Source organism: Pantherophis guttatus, chromosome 2 (genome assembly GCF_059756535.1).
Source record: "Pantherophis guttatus breed Tessera chromosome 2, ASM5975653v1, whole genome shotgun sequence".
Lineage (NCBI taxonomy): Eukaryota > Metazoa > Chordata > Lepidosauria > Squamata > Colubridae > Pantherophis > Pantherophis guttatus.
Window position 1 is genome coordinate 98,378,506 of NC_142064.1, and position 9,915 is coordinate 98,388,420.

Genomic DNA, 9,915 nt, shown 5'->3' on the forward strand with positions numbered 1-9,915 from the left:
TTGTCAGATTATGAGGGACTCTCTTGTGTGCAGCCCTATTCAAGTCTCCCCACAGATTTTCATTTGGATTCAGGTATGGGCTCTGAATGGGCCATTCCAAAATTCTGATCTAGTGAAGCCATTCTTTTGTTGATTGGATGTATGCTTTGAGTCGTGTTGAAAGGTGAAATCCCTCTTCATCTTCAGCTGAGGCCTAAAGATTTTGTGCCAAAATTGTCTGATATTTGGAGCTGTTCATAATTCCTTCCATCTTGATTAAAGCCCCAGTTCCAACTGAAGAAAAGCAGCCCAAAGCATAATGCTACCATCACTATGCTTCACTGTTAATATGATGTATTTTTGGTGATGCATGTATTGTTGTTTTGCCAAACATACTTTTTGGAATTATGGCCAAAAGTTCAACCTTGATCTCATCAGATTATAACACATTTTCCCATATGCTTTTGTCAGACTGGATGTAGATTTTTGCAAAATGTTCCATGGTTCCATGATTTATTTTGGTCTGATTTTTTTACATTTCAAAAAACTGGCATTTTAACAAGGGTATGTAGATTTTTGTATCCAATGTATTTGAATCAAAAGTACTTATGTCAACTGAGAAAGATCAGTTTTGAAGCATAGAATAATTATTATGGTTTGTATGATATATCACAAAATACACCAATTTACAAGAAGAAAAACTGAAATGTGATGTTCCCCTTTATCGCTTTTACCTAATTGTATGGTTGTAAACTTAATTTACTGATTTCTCAATAGGTGGGCAAAGGATTGTTTAGATAAAATTACCATTGGGGACATGGAGCCTGGTTAGTGCCTAGTGAGATTTTTAGGGATACATCGACAGTCAAAGGGATAGCACTGGGGATCCAGATCCTAATCAGTGGGGCAAAAAAGTATTTAGTCAGCCACCAATTGTGCAAGTTCTCCCACTTAAAAGATGAGAGAGGCCTGTAATTGACATCATAGGTAGACCTCAACTATGAGAAACAAAATGAGAAAACAAATCCAAACAATCACATTGTCTGATTTGGAAAGAATTTATTTGCAAATTATGGTGGAAAATAAGTCACCTACAAACAAGCAAGATTTCTGGCTCTCACAGACCTGTAACTTCTTTAAGAGGCTCCTCTGTCCTCCACTCATTACCTGTATTAATGGCACCTGTTTGAACTTGTTATTAGTATAAAAGACACCTGTCCACAACCTCAAACAGTCACACTCCAAACTCCACTATGGTGAAGACCAAAGAGCTGTCGAAGGACACCAGAAACAAAATTGTAGACCTGCACCAGGCTGGGAAGACTGAATCTGCAATAGGCAAGCAGCTTGGTGTGAAGAAATCAACTGTGGGAGCAATAATTAGAAAATGGAAGACATACAAGACCACTGATAATCTCCACCAATCTGGGGCTCCACACAAGATCTCACCCCATGGGGTCAAAATGATCACAAGAACGGTGAGGAAAAATCCCAGAACCACACGGGGGGACCTAGTGAATGACCTGCAGAGAGCTGGGACCAACGTAACAAAGGCTACCATCAGTAACACACTACGCCGCCAGGGACTCAGATCCTGCAGTGCCAGACGTGTCCCCCTGTGCCAGTACATGTCCGGGCCCATCTGCAGTTTGCTAGAGAGCATTTGGATGATCCAGAAGAGGATTGGAAGAATGTCATATGGTCAGATGAAACCAAAGTTGAACTGTTTGGTAGAAACACAACTCGTCGTGTTTGGAGGAGAGAGAATGCTGAGTTGCATCCAAAGAACACCATACCTACTGTGAAGCATGGGGGTGGCAACATCATGCTTTGGGGCTGTTTCTCTGCAAAGGGACCAGGACGACTGATCCGTGTACAGGAAAGAATGAATGGGGCCATGTATCGTGAGATTTTGAGTGCAAACCTCCTTCCATCAGCAAGGGCATTGAAGATGAAACGTGGCTTCGTAAGAAGCATTTCAAGGTCCTGGAGGGACCTAGCCAGTCTCCAGATCTCAACCCCATAGAAAACCTTTGGAGGGAGTTGAAAGTCCGTGTTGCCCAGCGACAGCCCCAAAACATCACTGCTCTAGAGAAGATCTGCATGGAGGAATGGGTCAACATACCAGCAACAGTGTGTGCCAACCTTGTGAAGACTTACAGAAAACGTTTGATCTCTGTCATTGCCAACAAAGGATATATAACAAAGTATTGAGATGAACTTTTAATATTGACCAAATACTTATTTTCCACCATAATTTGCAAATAAATTATTTCCAAATCAGACAATGTGATTGTCTGGATTTGTTTTCTCATTTTGTCTCTCATAGTTGAGGTCTACCTATGATGTCAATTACAGGCCTCTCTCATCTTTTTAAGTGGGAGAACTTGCACAATTGGTGGCTGACTAAATACTTTTTTGCCCCACTGTATATTAAGGAATCTGTACTAATATGGCAAACTGTTGTAATAGATTGCAAATTATTAGCTCATCTTCTTTTAGACTGACATTTTAAACTCATACTGCCTTTCATACTGCTTCATTTATAAATTGCAAGTCTGGATATAATTTATGAAACATTGGTCGATATCAGTATATGCTCTCTTTAGCAGTTGTTCATAGGATAATATATTACTGTGATTTTATGACAGCTTCCCTATTTGATATATATAAAACTCTTCTTTCTCAGATGATGATGATGATGACGACGATGACATATATGAGGATGAGGATGAAGACGAGTATGATGGATGGCAGTCATTTTGTTCTGATTTGTTTGAGTATGAAGGAAGACAAGATGAAGAAGATGAAATTAGTGGAGAGGTTGGTTTAAAATATTGTTTTCTCTTTACTCTAGTAAATTTGTTATGCTTATTTATCAAATTACAAGAGTAGCTATTCTTATTACTACTAGTATTACTACAAGCATAGCATCGCGCCCCAAATGATTCTGAGCCGCTTACAACAATCAAACAGAAATTACAATAAAATCAGTGAAACATAGAAGTTAGATGGCAAGTGTTTCCCTTACCAAATGCCTGGATGAAGAGCCACATCTTCACAGCTCTTCTAAAACAGGGGTGTCAAACTCAAGGTGCTTAGACCTGGCCCGCAGGGCCACCCTGGAAACAAGCAAAGGACCGGTCCGTCATGCCTTTGCCAGCGAAAAGGGGAGGGCTGCACATGGCCCCCTCAAGCTCCATTTTTGCTGGTAAAGGGTTAGCAAAATAAAACAAAAGGAGAAATGTTTCCCCTTTTGCATTTGAGCATGCAAGAAGGGACAGGAAAGGAAAAAAGGGAAAGAGGAAAGATAAAAAGAAGGAAAGATGGGAAGAGAGCAAGGAAGGAAGGAAAAAGAAGGAAAGAGGGGAAGGAAGAAGGAAGGAAGGAAAGTGAAGGTCTAAGGGAAGTTTTGCCTTAGCATTTGGCCACCACAGGTGCCCCTGATGAGTGATGTCAAGCTGGCCATGTCCCCCTACCCCCTGTAAGGTCAAACACAAACCTCATGCGGCCCTCAATGAAATCGAATTTGACACCCCTGTTCTAAAACAACAGTAGAGTGGGGATCATCTGTATTTTGAGTGGAACCTTGTTATAGGGGACAAGCACTGCTATAGAAGGTGCTCTTCTGAGGTCCCAATAGGTGGATCAGTGGAACCTGGAGAATGCTCACCTGGAGGATCAAATCAGCCAGGCAGATGCTACGGGAGTCAGGTAGGCCTTCAAGTAACCAGATCTACGCCATGTAGAGCTTTATAGGGTTTTTTATAGAGAGAGCGAGCCAATACCTTGAATCGTGACCAGAGGCAAACTAGCAACCAGTGCAGCTCACAAAACAGATGTGTTAATATTGGCATCCCAATACTTGCCCTGTACTGCTCACACTGGATTCTGGACCAGATCAAGCTTATTAGTAGTCTTCAAGGGCAGTCCCATATAATGTGTTACATTAGTAAAATATTTGTTGCACGAGTCAAACGCAAGGTGACGTGGCCCTAGGTGACTTATCTGAAGGGCTCCCTGATCTAGGAAAAATAGCAACTGGTACCCCTGATGCGTTTATGTAAAGCCTTTATGATCACAGCTGCCACTTGCTCTTCAGGCAGGTGCTGCAAGTACAGGAAGGCACCCAGATTGTGCACCAACTTCAAGGGGAAGTTCTACCCTGTCCAAAATTAGAGAAGGAATATTTCCAGATCTGGTTGGTTCAAATACCTACTACAGCCACTCAGTCTTGGTAAGATTGAGTCATGGCAGACATGGTTCCTCCCCTTCCGAACACAAAACAGCTTCCAGTCACTGGAACAGAACTTTGACAGCTTTACTTGGCTGGTCTGGGGTCAAAAGATATACAGGTAGTCCTCGATGTACGATCACAATTGAGCCCAAAATTTCTGTTGTTAAGTGAGACAAGTTAATTTTTCCCCACAGTTGTTCAGTGAATCACTGCAGTTGTTAAATTATTAATAGTTGTTGCTTCCCCATTGACTTTGCTTATCAGGTTACAGAAATGATCACATGACAGGACATTGCAATTGTCATAAATATGAATCAGTTACCAAGTATCCAAATTTTGATCACATGATTTTGGGGAAGCTGCAACAGTCGTTAAGTGTGAAAAATGGTAATGTCACCTTTTTTCAGTACCATTGTAACTTCGAATGGTCACTAAATTAACTGTTGTAAATTGAGGACTATCTGTAATAGGGTATCATCAGTATAACAATACTGAAATCAACCAAATCCCCCCCCGGGTTCATGTAAATAAGGAACAAACTGATACCTGAGCAGCTGAAAAAATGAACCTTGGTTTTTTTCTGTTTATGTTCTCATTGGTTGCTACTAACATGGTAGCAAACAATTGAAGGCTGGATTACAATACATTAACATCAGTGTTTTTCTAAAAAGTTTTGCCCACTGATCAGAAAATGGGAAGCAGATATGATAACAGGAGCAAAGGTATTTACTATCTAAGGTAAACCTATTATTGTTTTTAGGAGGAAAAGGTTGCCCATGACAGTGAAGAAGATGAAGATGATGATGATGACGATGATGACGATGAAAAGGAAGAAGGTATGTGTAAATTTTTATGCCAGTCTTTTTTACTTTCAGGAACATAAAATAAAAGCACTGGTAAAAGTACCAGTGAAATAACAATGCAAGTTTGGAAGATGATAATAATGATGATTTATTGGCCATTCAATACTGGAATGCACCCCATTTCCATTTGTTTGCCGACCATTATGAAGGCTTTGGAAAAAAATAGACCTACACTCGGTCCTCAAAATTCTGGCTGTTGCAACATCTCTGTGGTCATGATTGTGATTTGGCTGCCCAGCTTGCGATGGCAATGTTGTAGTGAGCTGGGTCACCTGATTGCCATTGTCATTGCGACCATCCCTGCTGGATTCCAGAAGCAGTCATTCCTAGCACAACTGTATAAAACGATGTGTACCATTAGCTGCTTTTCTATACCTAGAGATGATAAAAAAACACTTTCAGGTATTTTTAATTAAAACGGTTACTACATCCAGTCAGCATGGTCAATAGTAAACGATTCTGGGAGGTTTCTAAAACCTTTTCCTTTATGGAGCCTGTAATAAGCTTGTTGGATAATTCAACTGAATGTATTGTATGTTTTTGGAATAGTCATTATAGAATAATTTCTCTATTCTGCAGATGAAGAAGAGAGTAAGAAAGGTGAAAAGCGTAAAAGAGAAACAGATGATGAAGGGGAGGAAGATGATGATTAAAGTCTTCTGTGTCTCCAAAGGACTGTTCAGTATTTCTTGGGGTACCCCTTGGATGATCTGTGACTTGAGGAGCACGTGTGACGCACCTGTAGTTCTCCCCCTCCAAGCGCAGCACTCAAAAAAGCCAAAGAGTCGGCTATTCCTGTGACATTCCATTGTACCCTGCAGCTGATTTCTCCAGGTGGTTACAGACCTAGCCTTCTTGGGCTAGCACCTTCACTTATCCTCTTGGGAGTTCCCAGGCCTTCATCTCTTCCCATTGCCCTAGCAAGAACAAGTGTGATGGGCCAGTCCTGGCTATAGGGGCTCCACACCACCCACTGACTATACTTCCCTTTTTAATCTCTGTGCAACAAAGCTTTGTAAATAGAGTCCTGAAGTTTTGGGGACTGCTCTTCATGCTTTGCTTTCCCTGCCTTCTTTTTCCTTTTCTAAGCCGTTGGATATTTTTTACATTAGGATGTTTTATGCAACAACAGAAAAAAGTATTTTTAAGAACTTGAATTAAATAAACGTTATTTGATAAACTATAATCTTGCAGTTATTATATTCAGAGAGATTTGAAAATGTGCCTTTTTTTTTGCTTAAACTTTAGTAGACAGGATTGTGAATATTCTGCATTTGTGAAATAAAACAGAATCTAGATTCTTTGATCTATGAAGGTTGTTTAGGTTAGGTAATTTATTTTGCTATGCAAGTAAATAACCAGGAAGCCCTGCTTCATCTTTCTCTCCAGCTTCACAGATTGCTTTATTACTAGTACAATTCACAATGTAAGTAAATTTTAAAAACTTTTGACTTTTGAAGTTGATGTGCTTCTGGGTTGTAAATGACTACTATCAGGCTTGGAAAATTTTAGCTGTTCACAGAGGTTTTTATCTAGATGTTTTACTTATTAAGATATTATTGTTTGTAGCCAATGACGTATTTTTAGCTACTTTGCATAAGTATTTCAAATAGCAGAATACCTTTTCCATTATCATCTTTCTTCAGCATATCCCAATAAAGGCCATCTCCATCACTATACTTGCAGTGGTCATAAAAGCTTATTTTTCAAAGCCATACTAACATTATAATCCTATGCATATAGGATAATAGTAGCTGTTATTGTGCCCAGAGGAATTAGCTGCCATATGTAAAGGTTTCTGGCTTAATGTCGATAGAAATAATATACTCAGTAGTAGCACTTGGTTCGTAATGTTCTGATCAAAAGGTGAATTTTGGAATCTATTTAAATGAAATATCAGAGGATGTATTTCTAAAATTTCTTAAATAGTTTTTTGCAATCCTGCCAATCAGCAATTTTGTTGTAAGGGAAGGTTCTAATTTCAGCCTTACTAAAAAGCCATTTGATTGAATTTCAGCTTTAAGGGAAAAAGAGACATATTGGTACAAGGATTAAAACTATTGAGGCATCACTTATGGCATGTGTGATTAAACAATAGTAAAATGTTCTTGTACACTAGTAATTTGGATTTACCATAGTTACATGGTTGGTATAAGTATTAAAAATGCTTAGCTTTTCCAAGATCATTCCTTGTATTTATTAAGTACAAGCCTTGTCATTCTTTCATATGGGGATATGTCCCCAATGGCATTTCAGTTTCCTGGCTTTTAAATCACTGTAATAGAAAAAAATACCACCACCCATATATCTTTAAATATATTTAGGCGCTATTTAATAAAGCATAATCAGTTTGTCATCACTGTATATAGATTTTTCTTTTTTTCCTCTCTGCCTCAGAAAGCATACATGACTAAAATTTTGGTCTGCATGTACTATTTCAAAAGTGTTTTTAAAAACAAGAGTAATTTTTAAAAATAACTTTCAAGTGCTAATTTGTTTTATACAAGTTTCTTGGTAAACAGAACAAAAAGCAGTATGTGTGTGTGTGTGTATATATATATATATACACACATACACACACACACACACACACACACACATATACATTTTTCAAGTAAATTTGGGATATTTCAATCCCTTTGATAAATGGCTAACATTGATCAAAGCAATAACATAAAAATATGCAAAAAAAATAATAATCAAAAAGCACACTTTAGAAGTGCATTTTAAACACTCTCCCTTTATCTTAAGATGACAAATACTTTAAATAATTTATTTGCCTGTAAACAAGATAAAAGAGACAAATTCCCAAATTGCAAGCGATCGTCCTTAATCCAAGGATGTATTTTACCCTTTTGTTTCCCTAACTGGCAGCATTTCTACTTTTGCAACAAAATGTTGCATCTGTAGTTTCCAAAACATCTCTCTATCGGCTCATAATGTATTAATAACAAAATATGGACTCGTACCAATTAGTTGTTCAATCTACATTCAGTCCTATTTTCCAAAAATACAAAGCAGGGGTATATTTTACCATATATCCAAGATTAGCTACAGAAAATAGTAATTCTATTATTGTCAGCCCTACAGGGTAGCCCAAATCAGGAAACTGACCTCACAGGAAGACTGCAGCTATACTCTTTGTGATTAGCCTATAGTAGTAGAATCTTGCAATTCTGATTGTGTTTTACTTCCCCATGTTTTATCCCTCTTTGCTTAGATAACGGTTCTTGCCTCTTTTCCCCAAAATCATCTCTCTGACTCTACAATTACTGTATGCTCCAAGTTTTAATTTCAAGACATGTTATAATTCATCTGGCTAATCTCCTAAATAATTGGAATTGTTTTAATGTCTTGATCACAACTGTAACATGTGCAAATATACCAGTTGTTTTAAAGGGTACTAATTAAAATCCCATGAGCACTTAATACCAATTACTGGGATTATTAGAGAGGCCAATTCATTTTATATGCATAAAGCTTGGTATATATACAAGTTCCATTATGTCTTTTGTACCATTGTGAATACATCTTTAAAAGCATATTTAAGCAAAGCTAATTGTAACACTGGGTTATAGCATCTGAAATCTCGGATCTACAGCTCTAAATTTTCTTCCCAGTACATATTAACTTTAACCCAAAATCGTGACTGGGGTGTTCATTAAATCCAAACTGACATAAATTATCTTATGCAAATGATGTAAAATACTTATATCACTACCTATGTCAGTAGTCTCAACAGCCTACAGGAATAATGGATTTGTCCATTCTTTCATGATTGAAATCCAAACACAAATTTGGTCTGTTGCATCCAAAATCCGTTAAATGACAGTTTGTTAAATTGGACAAAGAAAAAGCTGAGCCAGAATGTAACTGTTTGTATATAGGGAAGTCATTTTTGCAGTTGAATTGAACTGAGAGTCACCCCTATCCAGCCACGTGAGATCTGAATAGTACAATCCAGAAAAGAAATGCAGCTTCTGCTATAAAGGTATTCTTCCACTTACAACCACAATAGAGCCCAAAATTTCTTATGATCTTGTCACAGTGGTTCACTGTGACAGCACAGACACTGCAGTTAAGTTAGTAACAAGGTTGTTAAGTGAAATTGGCTTCCCCTTTGAGTCAGAAGATTGCAAAAGGTGACCACATGACACCGGGACATTGCAAACATCCTAAATGCATACCAGTTGCCAAGCCCCCAAATTTTGATCACGTGACCATGGGGATGCTGCAATGGTCTTGTGAAAAATGGTTATAAATCAATTTTTTCAGTGCTGTTTATAACTTTCAATGGTCACTAAATGAAGTTGTAAGTTGAGGACTTCTTGTATGTACATATTGGCTATGAGATGGGTTCCTGCTCAAAAAAGCAGTGGGGACATGAGGGGGAATAGTATAGAAAAAAATATAAAAAAGAAAAAGACATGTTTGGGCATGTCTTCAGAGCTGAAGAAGCTTTTTGGATGAGAAGCGAAACGTCTTCAAAGAAAAACCAGAAAGTCCAGTTGCCTCTTGAAAAAGCACCTTTGGGGCATGCTTGGACAATTTTATCAATCTACTACGCCAGCAGCCTCCAACCTTTTGGGCACCAGGGACCAGTTCTGTGGAGATTTTTCTATGGACAGAGGGAGTATGGTTTCGTGTGTTGCCTGCATCCCGCGGATGGAGCTTCGTTTGTGTGGGCCAGTTTCGGTTGGGGGGCCCTGAATGTTACAATTTAATGATAAATTAAAAGAAATGATTTAACTTTGGTCTTGAAGGAAAAAGGGGGTAAAAGAGAACTGTAAGAGAAAAAAAATGTTAAGTCATAAAACACAGAAGCAGTACAGAGGA

The 9,915-nt window shown here is 38.3% G+C and overlaps 1 protein-coding gene across 1 annotated transcript in view; it reads left to right on the plus strand.

Moving 5' to 3' along the window:
- ANP32B (acidic nuclear phosphoprotein 32 family member B) overlaps window positions 1-6,758 on the plus strand; it is a 41,229-nt gene extending 34,471 nt beyond the window's left edge. Inside the window, exons 5-7 of the mRNA XM_034410814.3 lie at window positions 2,669-2,802; window positions 4,977-5,052; window positions 5,659-6,758. Of these exons, the coding sequence (XP_034266705.1) occupies window positions 2,669-2,802; window positions 4,977-5,052; window positions 5,659-5,732 (284 nt within the window). The 3' untranslated portion in view covers window positions 5,733-6,758. The remainder of the gene's footprint in view (window positions 1-2,668; window positions 2,803-4,976; window positions 5,053-5,658) is intronic.
- The last annotated feature ends 3,157 nt before the right edge of the window (window positions 6,759-9,915 follow it).